The 15,682-nt window shown below is 36.5% G+C and overlaps 1 protein-coding gene across 1 annotated transcript in view; it reads left to right on the plus strand.

The window, feature by feature from the left end:
- kirrel3b (kirre like nephrin family adhesion molecule 3b) overlaps window positions 1–15,682 on the plus strand; it is a 339,909-nt gene that overhangs the window by 275,989 nt on the left and 48,238 nt on the right. The window contains exon 6 of the mRNA XM_059330957.1: window positions 4,753–4,858. Coding sequence (XP_059186940.1) covers window positions 4,753–4,858 — 106 coding nt within the window. The remainder of the gene's footprint in view (window positions 1–4,752; window positions 4,859–15,682) is intronic.

The following is a 15,682-nucleotide window of genomic DNA, read 5'->3' on the forward strand; positions in this document are numbered from 1 at the left end:
ATTAAAATGAACAATTTTTTCCATGACTGTATATATATATATATATATATATATATATATATAGGTTCAAAACATGCTAGTTTCAAGTATTTCTGGCTTATTTTAATGTTACTAGAGTTCAGCGTTTCAAGCCACAATTGATCAAAATAAGTATATTTTGGTTTTATTTCAAGCTATCATTGGTTTATTTTTTACTTATTTAAAGAATTCTTACAAAGAAAGATTAACTTACTGCACTGGCAGATAATTGTACTTGTTTGGAGCATGTATTTGCTTAATTCTAGTTATTTATATTTCTTATTTCTTGTCAGCTGGTTTTTTTGCAGTGTGTTGTTGTTGTTTTCTCTGCTGGCCTGGGGAGAACTGGCACAGGTGGAGCTCCTGGATTTAAAAGTGGCAGGGTGGTTGGATGGAGGTGGGGGTGTTGGGGTGGAGGTGTTGCTGTCTAGAAGGGAAAAAAATAAAATAAGAAGTCTCCTGATGGTGAATTCAGTGTGTGTGAGTCGGGATGGATCCAGCACCTGGACCACCCCCCACCCCCCCAACCCTCTCTGGGGCTTTGTGGCAGCTGAGCCAGCCCAGAGCATCTGCACAGCCACAGGGTAAAAAGCAGTTTCCTCCACTTCATGCCCACACACACACACACACACACACAGAATCACTCTCCATAACTATACACAGTGTTGTTTGGCTTCATTACAGCGGTGTTTGTGTGCTTCTTTAATTCTGCCATTCATCCAGATCCAAACACAGTCCCTAGTTAGTACATTAGTATTATTGAACACAGAGCAGATAGACTTAGTACACCTTTGAAACAGATGGCTGCACCAGCATCACACCCACAACCAGCTCGCTCCCTATGTGACTAATCTGCTGCCCAGGATGCCTCACCAGCACGCCACCGCCACCGCCACCGCCAACAGCACAGGGCCGACAAGAAAACACACACTGTTGTTAAGGCTATAGTCAATTTATCCTTTTATTTATCTTTTGATAGTTTTTGTTAGTTTTGAGAGCGTGTTTACCTGTTTTGGTTTACAATGCAACAATAATCTGTACAATCTAGTTAGGGCCATGGGGCAATTGCAGCACTGGTCCCATACAGCAATAGCTGTATGGGACCAGTGCTGCACTACTGTTCTTCTTCTTCCTCTTCCGGACGCAATTTCGTCCCACTACTAGTCCTACAACTTGAAGAGTTGCAGGACAAATTATATATCAAAACGTGCCGTTTGATCGGGATCGGTGTGCTATTACTTTTCTCTACAGAATACGAAAACTGCCCAAAATTTTGCATTGAAATGAAGGGGACGGCCGAAAAAAAATGAGCGAAAAAGAACAATAATTGGAGATTTTTAAACGTCTACTTCTCCGGCATAATTTCACCTAGAGACTCCATTTAAACTTTAAACAGTAGACACAAGTCTTGTGTATCGGTGTATTGATCCACATATAGTTTTATATCAATCCCTGTTCAATGACCATGATCATTTTTGGAGAAATTCTGAGATTATAATGGGTGTGTATTGCACGGAATGTTCGTGTCACAGTGTGTGACATCATCACCAGAGTGTAGAGGGAGAGAAATAACTGTCAAAAAATAGATTTGAAAACTGTGCTCCAGGCCGCAAATTCCACTCTACAGAAATAATTTATACATAGAAACGTAGGAAAATTAGTCTTCTCCCTCACAATCCTCTGGTAAAGCTGTCAGAGTTATAGTTTGGGCGTAGGACGCACAGATGATCCACCAACACGCAGAAGTCGGATCAATGATAGGTATTATGGTTTTGCCAAAAATGCTTTCTGTTCGAGGCCAGAAATTCCAGTCTGTCCACCTCTGGCTGATGTCAATGTGTTAATTCTGTTGATTGCTCTGCTGTGATTGGTCGACCGCAAAGCTTTTAATGCTTTGATGTGATTACAGATACACGCACACACACATGCGGGCATAATTGTGTGTCTTTTTTGGTCATTTTCTGTCTTTTTTGTCATTTTAAAGAGTCTTTTTAAAGTAATTTATTTTTTTTCAGTCATTTTGTGTCTTTTTTTGTAATTTTGTGTCTTATTTGGTTATCTTGTGTCTTTTTGGTCATTTGGTGTCTTTTTTTGGTCATTTTGATACCACCTTTAGCGGCCCCCAGGTAATTTGAGTTTGAGACCCCTGCTTTAGATGCTTCAGGTATTAAACATCATGTTGTACACTGTGTAAACTAGTAGGTGGTTGGTGGTCCAACGCCTCTTTCTGCTCTGTAACAAACATGCCGAGCGTCGAGGGTCTGAAGTGTTTTATAATCAACCTCTTGACTGTTCTGAGTGCAACACTGGATCATACAAAGCTCACAGTGTTTCTCCTCTACCTGTGTGTCATACACTCCAGATACCAAGGATAAGTATGGAAGAACATTGAGAAAGAAAATATTCTCCAAGTATGTGTTACAGGGAACATTCCTCCAGATGATTCACTTTAACCCTTTAACCCCTTTGTGTAGTCATCTAGTAATTGTAAAATAAAAAAAACAAAATCAAATACGAACCACATTATCTTACAATGGTAAAAAAAACATTAGTATACGAGCATTTGTCATTTTGTTGCATGATTTCCACATATTTATTCTATATAATTACAATATTTACTTGTAAATCATCTCAGAAAGTGACAAAAATGACATACTTAATTAATTATTTCAGCATATTTATGATGGAATAACATGAAATGTTTCATATTTACAGCAATGAATGATCACAAGTTATGATTATTCATAGCACATGGTTTATTATAATGAACTATTAGCTATGAAATCAACTGTTTGGTTGACATAGTTTTTAAAAAAATGATTATACATTCATTACAGTTTTTTTGTAATCATTTAAACATTATTCTGTTCAGTAAGGCGTCTGACAGGATTATATGTCAAAAAAAGTTACCCACCTTTTAACATTTCAAACAGGGCGAATGTCTGGAGTGATTTTCTTGTTTGTGATTTCCTGGTTGGAGGCGGCACTAAGAGTCATTTAAATATTTAAAGACACAGCGACATCTAGAAGATTTATTTTTAGAAACACAAACCTGAGCCAAGTGGTCGAGAGGCTCAATCAGGTTTCAGTTAAACACTCTTTTCATTGAGATATGGTGACTCAAAATGTGCTCCACCATATTAGTTAGGCGGCTTATATGGCAGCCATATAAAGTCTATGAGAACCAATATATCTTCCAAACCACTCAGAAGGTCAATCTTGGTGTCAAAATCTACATTTTCTGGGTCAAAGAATCATTTAAAGCTGTTGAGAATATCACTAGATGATTATTTGAGCAAATAGATATGTTAATTTTCACCCACTTACTGGTAGGCAACTCGCTTCAAGTGCTGCAGCAGGGAGCTGAAAATGTTTGGGATCTAATAATTACGTAAATACATGGCCAAAATGAACATATCTATTTGATTAAAATATTCATCTAGTGATATTCTCAACAGCTTTAAATGATTCTTTGACCCAGAAAATGTAGATTTTGACACCAAGATTGACCTTCTAAGTGGCTTGGAAGATATATTGGTTCTCATAGATTTTATATGGCTGCCATCTCTGATCTGGAATCTTGATGAAGTGACTCCTACCAAAAATTGAAACCTATAGTGATGGAGAACATGTGGAAAAATTTTTGATGCTTTGTGCATTTGATGCATGTTCCCTTTATTCTCAAATCTGTTCCTAATCGGTTGAGCAGGCGCTTTAAGGGTTGATCAATATATTTAATCAGCTACTGGTCAGCTAAAACTCAAAATAAAACATACACCAGCTCTTGTGAGGAACCCTAACAAACACCTACTTTATATTCACTGAGTCTGCTGGGTAAATAGCTATTTGTTTCACATGGGAAGGGATTGATATGGAAATTATCACGTATCTTCAAAAAGAATCCCACCTTTGTCAATTAGGATAAATTAAATTGTTTATTAAATTTGCATAATCTGTATGCTTGTTATTCTAAGAACTGTTTTAATTGTACTGTATCACAGAGGTTGCTCATTGTTTTAATTGCACTATGGATTATTCGCTGTTTTCAAATTGCCATTTAACTAAAACTCATTATCAAGTCAAGTTTGCCTTTGATTCGCTCCTTATACCATCGCAAATGAATATATGAGAATAAAAATAGCTGATTCTCTTCCCACACCTGTGAAATAGACTAATAGCAGCTGGGCTCAGACCTCCTATGTGGGTGGCAGGAAGATAACAAATAGGGCATCAAATTATTCAGGAGTAATTGCCTATTATTCGGGAGAAAATGCTGCCACAAACTGTGATAAGTTGTCACAACTGTTCTAAATGCTGCCACAGTGTGTTGTAAGATAATCCAAATAATAAAAAGACTTGTGGTTTTAAGTGGAGTGTATTTACCAGGGTACTGTTAGGTGCTACGGGGACATAAAAGGCTGCCAAATCAGTTTTGGGTCACGGGGAAAATGTAGGTCCCCGGAATAAAACTAAGACTTTATTCTGCATGTCGGTTTGTTTGCTGTTTCCCTTTGAGGTTGCATGTTTTATAAACTATTGATAAGGTGACTTTTTTTTGTCTCTTCTGCAAAATTCCTGCTGTATTTTTCTCTCCAGGCCTCATTTTTTCCCACGTAAAATGTCAACAAGGTGGTGTTTGTGTCTTGCATAAACAGTTCTACAGCTGCAGGATGCTGGAGGAGACTGTCAGCGTTGTAATTGGTTGTCTTTGTGTCTCTGTGGGTTTTTTTTTAGATCTCCCACTTGTCAATCTCTCCGTGGAGCCTCAGCCAGTTCTCGAGGGCAACCTTGTGAAATTCCACTGCTCTGCAAAGGCCAATCCTCCCGTCACGCTCTACAGGTGAGATCATACGAGAGAGCACACTGTAAAAAAATGTCTGTAGAAATGACGGTAAAAGCATAAAAAGCATAAAAACTTTAACTTTTCCTGTCATAAACTGTAGGAAACACACAGTTTTGCTGTAAAAATATAACATTTCCATGTAAAATTAATGGAGAAATACCATGATGTCAAGATGACACAACTACCCTAAAAAAACATGAATATTCAGTCTAAATTGCAATTTTTTGCTGATATTTACATTTAAATTTACAGTAGAAATTACAGCAAAAGCATAAAAAGCATAAACACTTACTTTTACTGTGATAAACTGTAGGAAACACACAGTTTTGCTGTAAAAATATAGTATTTTTATGTAAAATTAATGGAGAAATACCATGATGTCACAACGACACAATTACCCTAAAAATAATAGGTTTTTGCTGATATTTACATTTAAATTTACAGTAGAAATGACAGTAAAAACTGTTGAATTACATCACAATTACATCACAATTACCCTAAAAATAACAGCATTATTCAGTCTAAATTACAGATATTTACATTTAAATTTACAGTAGAAAACCCACTCACTGTATTTTTTTCAGTGAAGTTCTGCAACCACAGCTGTAACGCTATTTTACCGTAAATTAAACAGATTATTTTTTTAACAGTGCACTGTAAAAATGTCCCGTTGTTTTTACAGAATTTTACCTGAACATTTCCGTAAAAAATACAGTACATATGTCAAAATCTTTACAGAACAACTTGTAAATTTTACATCCTAAAACTGTAATAATTTCAAATTTAAAAAATACATTTTAAAGTTGTAGATTATAGCGTCCTTTACTGCTAATTTCACAGGATGGTGCTGCTTTTCTCATTATTTATTCAAAATTTACATGCAGATTTTGGTTATTGTGCATTGAATACCAGTAAATTAACATTCAGCTATTATTTATTGTACACTGAATATCAGCTAAATTTACAAGTTGTTCTGTAAAGTTGTTTACATTTGTACTGTATTTTTTGCAGAAATATTCTGGTAACCACAGCTGCCATTTGTTTTCTGTAAAAGCAACAGATTATTTTTTACAGTGTACAAAGCAGCCTGTAATGTAAAAGAAGGAGAAAAGGTGGTTGTTATCACCTTGAAATGAGGCGTTCTCTCAAGTACATTAAGTCAAGTTTAACACTTTCACATTATTGAAAGCATTAATCATTCTCATGATGCCGTGACAACATTACATCTGCCTCAAAGTTTGGAAGGAAAAGTAGAAAAAAAAAACAATGAAACGCTGTCACACAGATGAAATATAATGAAAATATAGCTCAGAAGAATCATCTGGGAGCCTTGTCATGTTCCAGTGGGCTGCAGCAGAGCGATCGGCGGCTCTGCTGCAGAGCTGCTTGCTTTGTGGTCACATCATCGTCTCCCCTGAACATTAAATGTCCATCAGCTGTTGGAGGGAAGCCGAAATATAAAAATATAAAAATATAATGTGCATGACATGTGATGGAGCTGTCCAGATTACAGCGTTCTCAGATTGGGTTCTGCTCCACAGTGTGAAGGAAGGAGGCAGGTTCCCCCCCAGGGGTCTACTGCTGTATGTGTGTGTGTGTGTGTGTGTGTGTGTGTGTGTGTGTGTTGTACAGTACTGCTTGAATATGGCTGAAAGTGCACACCGTTAGTTTTAAACCAGTTATTCTTCCTTTGTTTTATTGTATTTTGTTTTGTTTTTAGACAACTGCAAACACATATCTTCACTCTCAAAAGACGTGGTCATCCAACTAATCTTCCAAGATGCAAATACTCGCTGTGAGGAAGATTAAAACATGCCAAAAGATTTTTAAAAATACAAGTCGAATTACACGTCCCTTTGAAATAACCTGCAGCAAGCTTATCACACATGTATGGGCTGAAATATGTGCCACCAGAAACTGATTTTTAATTATTTATATTTGAATTTGAATTGCTTAACTTGAATAATTGCATTAAAAAACAGCATTTGACTCACATAATTTGAATTTGTATCGTTCAGTTTGAATCATTGCATTGAAAAACTGAATCTGAATTGCAATTTGAAATTGAATTTATAAGTTTGTAACTGAACATTCAGTTCTCACAATTCAAATTTAAGTTTGAAAAAATGTAATTTCAATTTTCTGCGGGTAGTTGAGGCAGAGCATTCGAACGCAGATACACAACAACTCTTTGGCGTATATAAATAATTCAAATTCAGTTTCTGGTGGCACATATTTCAGCCCATACACATGATTCATTCTGTGAAGAGAGATATTTGTGAGTGGTGGGTGACAAAGATCGCCATTCCCTTTTCTTTGGGTTTTTGCCACTGAGAAACTATGTGGCTCAGTTGGTAGACTGATTGGAAGGTCGGTGGTTCAATCCCCGACCGTGTCAGCCTACATCAGGGGTGGTCAACTTGAGGCCCGGGGGCCACATACGGCCCTCACCCTCACTTGAAGTGGCCCTCAGTACAACTACATGCATTTGAGCATGAAATCTTAAAAGTGCAGTGTAAAAATGCACAAAATGACTTCTTGTAATTAATGTTGGTCTGCTGTTCTTGCACTGAAAAAAAAAGAAATCACAGTGGTTATTTTTTATTTACTTAAACCTTTTGTATTCCTATTTATACTGTTATACATGCATTTGAGCATGAAATATGTTAAGTTACTGCACTGTAAACATATTTAAAATAGCAGTTTCATCATATCTGGTTAAGTGATGCTCCTATATGTGGCCCTGTGGTAGTGAACATGATAAACTGTGGCCCCCTGCAGCATTTAAGTTGCCCATCCCTGCTCGACATGTTGAAGTGTCCTTGGTCAAGAGTCTGAACCCCAAACAGCTGAGTGAATTGGTGCTGGTGGCAGGTGGCAGGTTAGAGTAGCCTCGACCACCAGAGGAGGAATGTGTGATTGAATGGACGCAAGGACTGAAAAACGCTGCACAAGTACGCTCTGTTTACCTTTTACCGTCTAAAGAAGAACATGAAGGTCCTTCAGTGATTGAGTTCTGACTGGAGCACCAAAGATTAAACCTCATGACTTAACTGAGCCCTCTTCACTCTTTATTCCAGCTTCAACATGTTTTTAGCTGCTGTTATGTGTAGGTTGAGGACAAAACAACATTTCATAAGTCGAATTGTAACAGAAAAACATGTAATAAAAGTCAAGGCAGTTTAACTCTAAAGCTGCTGGAAACTAAAACACTTTGCACCTATATCAACAGATTTCATATTTCAGGTTACCTCAGAAACATTTAATGTCTGTATATATAAAGGAATTCCACACCAACATAACCAAACAGAATGTTGATATTTTCATAAACTACACAACCGCAGATTGTGTTCAATAACAGCTTTTTAACACCTACACAAGCCGTTTTACTATCTGCATCGGCTGATCATTGGCACTGTGTGTTCACTGTCAATATAGACACAAATCCCTGGAAACTGGGTTTGTATTAAGATACATTAAATACAAATGATTGAATAACGGTTAAAACAAATATGCAAAGGAATTATATTTCATCTTTCCATTATAATTACAATGCCAAAGTGATCTTGGGTAAATAAATAGATCAATTTCAAACGCAGCAACTGTTCAAATACTGTCGTTCCATGCAAATTCTGTTTCCACACTGCAAAAAAGGTGTGTCTAAAAAACAGATAAAACAGTAAATCTGAGGGAAATGATCTTGCTGCATGGACAGATAATTTACCTTGACAAAATTTCTTAAATTAAGATTATTAAATCTAGAAATAAGCATGTTGAACACTTAAAATAAGAAATTAACTCTTAAAACAAGATAAATTAAAGTTGCCAGCAGTGATGAACTGGCCCGAGCAGAGTGACCTGATGATTATTTGGTTCTTACCAAGATAAAAAAAAAACTTTAGATTTAGACGTGAGAATCTTGTCAAGGTAAATTATCTGTCCATGCAGCAAGATCATTTCCCTCAGATTTACTGTTTTATCTGTTTTTTAAACACCTTTTTTACAGTGCTGGTACTACTTAGTTTCATCCATAAACCTTTAGAAAATGTGCTGAAATGCGGTAAATGGACCCCCCATCTTGAGTAGAACCAGGAGACTCCGCCCTCGTCCATATATGGATCTGACGTTGAGCTTTAATAAGTCCTACACTGAAAAAAGTGTAACATACAGTTTAAAACTAATAACTGCCATTTAAAAGAGGATAAAATTAGTGATTTGATTGTAAAACTCATTCTTTTTGCATTTAGAGACATCAAGTTTGATTTATACTGAACTAAATATACATCCTAAGGAACCAAAACAAAGTTTTTTGATTTCTCTCAAGTTTTTTTTCTTCTTCATGACCTGCAGGTAATATTTTTAGTTTGAGTCGAAAGCACTGCACACTGCACTTAGAGCTAAACAAATGCAGCCCATTTAGCATTTATATCCCAAACTATTTATTGACATAAAACCCTGCTGAAAACAGTTGAAGCTGCAGATGAAACATAAGCTCCCATACATCGAATTTACAAAGTCGCAATCTGCAAAGTTGCATTCCTCTCAGCCGTTTCCTGCGTTTGTTAGAGCTTATTGATAGGCACATTCTCAGCCGCACTTGTTAGAATCAATTCAGTTTTGTTCTTACCACATCTGTAATTGCGATGAAACAACAGAATGGACAGTAATTATCCTGCTGACGTATCTGCGCGGCCCTCTAGAAGTGTAATGCTCGAGTGATTTGTCAAGAGATGGTTTTTTCTGCGTGGGAGGTTTTTAAAAACCTGGTGAAAAATAAATGGAATGAAATCGATAGCGAAGGGAATTGGCCGCCTCTGAATCTTGTAATGGTACTGGGAAATGAAATGGATGTACAACACACTCACAGGTGGCAAAACAGAGATGTTGCCTTTTTGATGGATTCTGCCCTTTTGAGAAGGAAAAAAGCAGGAGGGAGGGGAGCGATATGGTGGAAAACAAGGTTTGTATTTGATTGTGTAGGTGCGCGGCATAGACAGGACGTCTGTTGCACCTGCAAAAGGGATTTCACCTCAATTGTTCGGAGACTGGATCAATGCAGGAATCAGAGCTCTCCCCGGGGGATCAACCACTCAGATCGACGCTTGAGATGACTTTTTCTTTTAGTTCGACAAACTACAGAATGAAAAATGGTTTGAGGTTGAAGCTATAAGAGAGTAAAACTGCCACTTCCCTCCTCTCTAATTTATTTCTTCCTTTATTTCTTTCTTTGTCATGCTCTCTCTCTCTGCACACTGCAAAAAAAAGGTGTCTAAAAACCAGATAAAACAGTAAATCTGAGGGAAATGATCTTGCTGTATGGACAGATAATTTACCTTGACAAGATTTATTAAATTAAGATGATTAAATCTAGAAATAAGTATGTTGAACACTTAAAATAAGAAATTAACTCTTAAAACCAAATAAATTATCAAACACTTCTTAATCTAAAGTTTTTTTTTTTATCTTGGTAAGAACCAAATAATCATCAGGTCACTCTGCTCGGGCCAGTTCATCACTGCTGGCAGCTTTAATTTATCTGGTTTTAAGAGTTAATTTATTATTGTGTCTTTTTAGTGGTCTTTTTTTTTTTAGTCGGTTTGTCTTTTTTTGGTCAATTTGTGTATTATTTTGTCATTTTTACATCTACAGTCATGGAAACATTCTTGATAATAACCAAAACCATGATCAATAAAACCATGTTGAATGTCTAGATATCAGCTCTTAAATTAAACTCTTATCAGATATTTTTGTTGTTATCATTATATTTGTCCAAACAAATTAACCTTTAGTTGAACCAGACATTAAAATGAACAAGAAACCAAGAAGAAAACAAGGTGGTATCATATTTTTTACCATGACTGTATATATATAAATGGTAAATGGACCTGCACTTATATATCGCTTTTCTAGTCGCTTTGCGACCACTCAAAGCGCTTTACACTACAGACTGCGCTCATTCACCCTTTCACACACACATTCATACTGGTGGCAGAGGCTACCCTAAACGGTCCCACCTACCACCATTGGGAATTCATTCACACGCCGATGAACACAGCATCGGGAGCAATTTGGGGTTCAGTATCTTGCTCAAGGATACTTCGACATGTAATCATCAGGTCACTCTGCTCGGGCCAGTTCATCGCTGCTGGCAGCTTTAATTTATCTGGTTTTAAGAGTTAATGTATTATTTTAAGTGTTCAACATGCTTATTTCTAGATTTAACAATCTTAATTTAAGAAATCTGCCCATGCAGCAAGGTGATCTCCCTCAGATTTACTGTTTTTATTATGTTTTTACCTGGTTTTTAACACCTTTTCAGCAGTGAAAGCCCCCTGCCTTTGACTGGTGCCCCCACTATCACGGGTCTGTGTCTCAAGTGTCCATTGAATGTGAGGATGGTAAAGTGGTGCAGTGCACACTGGGAATGGATGGATGGCTCTCTGGGGGATGGAAAAGAGGCCATCCGTCTAAGAACTCCTCTGTCCTTGTGCCGTATCTGATCTGGGCTAGACAGAGTGTATTAGCACTGAAAAATGGCCCACACTGCTTGACCAGCTCCCTGCTCTCCTCTCTCATATTACTCTATAGGAGGGGACTTTATGTGGGGGGGTTCTCCCTCAGCGAAGCCTCTCAGGAAGCTTTATGAGGCCCAAAACCCCCGTCTACCAGGCCCCCAGCTCCAACGGAGCACGGGAGTCCTGGAGTGCTTGTATAAATTGCAGATAAATCTAAATGGGAGACTATGAAACCAGCAGAACTGGTGCAGAGTATAACCTTGAAGTATCAAAAGTTATTAGTCTGTGTGGAAATTATATAATCCTACAGTGGATTGAGTCAATGACGGAGAGCCAGACAGCACACTGTAAAAAAAAAAAAAAAAAAAAAGAGGTGTCTAAAAAACTGATAAAAAAGTAAATCTGAAGGAAATGATCTTGCTGCATGGACAGATAATTTACCTTGACAAGATTTATTAAATCAAGATTATTAAATCTAGAAATAAGCATGTTTCCTCAGTTTCTTGTTCATTTTAATGTCTGCTACAACTAAAGGTACATTTGTTTGGATAAATATAATGACAACAACAAAAATAGCTGATTACACTTTAATTTAACAGCTGATATCTAGACATTTAACATGGTTTTATTCATAATGATTTTAGTTATTATCAAGAATGTTTCCATGACTGTAGATATAAAAAAGACTAAAAAAAAATACACAAATTGATCAAAAAAGACACAAAATGACCAAAAAAAGACACAAAATGACCAAAAAAGAAACAAATTGACCAAAAAAAGACAGAAATTGACAAAAAAGACAGAAATTGACCAAAAAAGACACAAAATGAAGCAAAAAAGATGTTAAATGACCAAAAAAGACACAAACTGACCAAAAATAGATGTAAAAATGACCACTAAAAAGACACAATGATGAAATTAACTCTTAAAACCAGATAAATTAAAGCTGCCAGCAGTGATGAACTGGCCCGAGCAGAGTGACCTGATGATTATTTGGTTCTTACCAAGATAAAGAAAAACTTTAGATTTAGAAGTGTTAAATATATAATTTATCTTGTTTTAAGAGTTAATTTCTTACTTTAAGCGTTCAACATGCTTATTTCTAGATTTAATAATCTTAATTTCCATGCAGCAAGATCATTTCCCTCAGATTTATTGTTTTATCTGGTTTTTAGACCTGTTTTACAGTGTTCTGCTGCCTTCCAACCCCTCATGATTGCCCTACTGGTTCAATAAATCTGACTTTAAACGTGGAAATGGAAATAGGATATATATTCCTACAGGTAGCTGAACTTTTGCCAGAACACAGCTCAAGGGGAGAGTAAAGAGGAAGGAATCAGGGGATTGAGGGGAGGACTCGGTGTGGAGGAGAAGATGAAAGTGGAGCTGAATGTGTGAATGAAGTAAGAGTAATGGGCTCGCCTTCCAGTCGGCACTCAGGGAATCAACAGCCTCTAAGAGGGGGAGACGAGTGGGTCGGAACATCTTCATTACTGGTTATAATGGGAGGAGGGCTAACTGGCATACATCACAATCACTCAGCCTCTGATGAAGACACAGAGGGGTTTCCTTAGATCCAAACAAGAAGAAACCACCAGAGAGAAGAGGAAGAATAACAAACAAAGCAAATCAGGTCCCTCGTCTGCACACATACAGCATGCAGAGAGTTACAGTAGCCTCGTTCCTGCAGCAGAGAACATTCAAATACACACTCAGATTCTCTCTGTTTTTCTTCTTGTCTCTGCTGGATTTTCTGTTTGCTTCCAGCTGACAGTAAAATTGGAGAATCTTGGAGGTAACTAATTGATACATGCCACTGTGTAGTTCTGGAAAAGGGCCATTATTCCCTGGAAATATTTTATGAAAACAAGTAGAAGCATTTTCTAAATTAGTGCACAATAACTGTTGTGGCAGGAGAGCTGTTTAAAACACATGGAATGGTTGCAGTTTGGTTAAGTTTAGGCAACAAAAGTTTCAGGAAAAGATCATATTGGAGTATATTGCTCTCATTTATTTGTTCGGGCGCTTGATTAGTTGCTTTGGGACTGCTATGGTTGTTTAATTGCTGTTGTTTTGGTCTTTTAAAACTTGTATGTACATTTTTTTGTAATGTTTATGATTTTTATGTGAAGCACTTTGTGACTTCTGTCTGCGAAAGGTGCTATATAAATAAAGTTTTCTTACTTACTTACTTACTTACTTACTTACTTACTAATGTAATTATGTAACACTGTTTTTCTTGTTGTCTCTGCTGGATTTTTTTTCTTGGAGAATCTTGGAGGTAACTAATTGATACATGCCACTGTGTGCTTTTTGGTAGAAGTATTTTCTAAATTAGTGCACAATAACTGTTGTGGCAGCAGAACTGTTTAAAACACATGGAGTGGTTGCAGTTTGGTTAAGTTTAGGCAACTAAACATATGGTTAGGTTTCGGAAAAGATCACATTGGAATATATTTCTCTAATGTAATTATGTAACACTTTTTTTCTTGTTGTCACTGCTGGATTTTCTGTTGCTTCCAGCTGACAGTAAAAGCACCAATTTTGGAGAATCTTGGAGGTAGCTAATTGATACATGCCACTGTGTGCTTTTTGGAAAAGGGCCATTATTCCCTAGAAATATTTTTATGAAAACAAGTAGAAGCATTTTCTAAATTAGTGCTCACTAACTATTGTGGCAGCAGAGCTGTTTAACCCTGTGGAGTGTCCAAAAGCTCCAAATAATCCAAATCCAAATCCAAATAGACTGGTTGACTCCGTCCAGACTAGAAAACAAAGCAGTGTGGAGCCCTACTGTAAATTTACCTCTAAAGTTCTGGCTGTAAACTCCATGAGGCCAGTTTCAGTTTGATGATGATATACCAAGTAAAACTGGAGACAAGCTCAAATAGATTTAGAATGTAAAAGAATGTAAAAGGGATTAAAAAAATAGACACAAAAGTTTTTTTTACATCTAAAAAAAAAAAAACATTACTCCACTGCAAAATACTCTGGCACTGTGTTTGTAACAAAAATATTCTGTAATATATATATATACAAGCATCATTTTTGCATAACTTTTGTAAAAATACTTTTTCTCTCTGATGTACTAAACACCATATCTCTAACAGAAATATACTGTAATATTTAATGGTAAAATCTTTAATTTATGCAGCATTTATAAAGTATTTTCTTGTCAATTATATGGCAGAACAGCGTTTCTTTTGATGGAAAAACTTTGGTAAAGTCTGTAATAAAATTTTAATCTTAAACGTGAAATCAACAGTGCTAATATCATTTTACCGTAATATTAGAAAAAGTTGCACCGCATTTATTACGGTAAAGTTCTGGCAACAACAGCTGCTGGTTTTTACCATAAAAACAACAGTTGTTGTTTTTTACAGTGTAATGCAAATGAGGTGGAACATAAAGTAAATACATAATGTAGTTACTTTGAATTAAAATATATCAACAGTGACTTTTAGTTGACTGTCCCCTTACTTTTGTAGAACAGCATTTTTTTTAGGGGGGGATAGTCTCTCACTTTATCATGTAACTTTATTTAAAAGAACCTTAGCGCCTCGATGCAACACCTGAAACGTAATTCTTTCAGCAATTAACAACATAATTGCAAAATTGTAAATTTAAGCGCAATGTTCCTGCAAACGTAGAAATCAATACGACCATGACAAGCTGGAAATTACCCTGAAAAGTTGAGATTAAACATTAAAAGTTTGTAATAACCCTGGAAATTTCCACAAAGTTTTAAAGTTATTTCCAACTTTCTAAACTTATACTTACCTACATTTTTTTCCCAAGTTGAATGCTGTGGTCCAAATAGCATTTGTCTTTATTTAAATTAGATATTATATATGTATAATAGAGAGCATACTTGTTCTTACTTGAGTTCCTTGGCAGATCATAAAATCCCTCTGCAATTTATGTCCATGTCAAAATGACAGCATGCTCCGACTAAACCTGCATATTTATTTTATATTCCTCAGAGAATCCAATAGTCATCACTTTCACTATGAAGGGAGAGTGGAGCGGCGCTGTGCTGTGTTTAACCATGCTGATAATAACTGTGGGGCTGATTTACTGAGGGTCTCCATGCTGATGGCACAGATACCTGCCTAATTTAATTGTTACTGTTTTATTGCCTTAATCACATTCAGCAAATACAAAACTCCCCCTCTTCCACGTCTCCTTCATCCTCCACTTCCATTAACAGCAGACCTGTTTATCTCCATCACAGAGTTAGATTACACACACACAAACACACACCGTGGACCATTGGTGAAGTCTAGTGTTTTACAGTGTGTTTACT

Source organism: Centropristis striata, chromosome 4 (genome assembly GCF_030273125.1).
Source record: "Centropristis striata isolate RG_2023a ecotype Rhode Island chromosome 4, C.striata_1.0, whole genome shotgun sequence".
In the NCBI taxonomy this organism is placed as follows: domain Eukaryota; kingdom Metazoa; phylum Chordata; class Actinopteri; order Perciformes; family Serranidae; genus Centropristis; species Centropristis striata.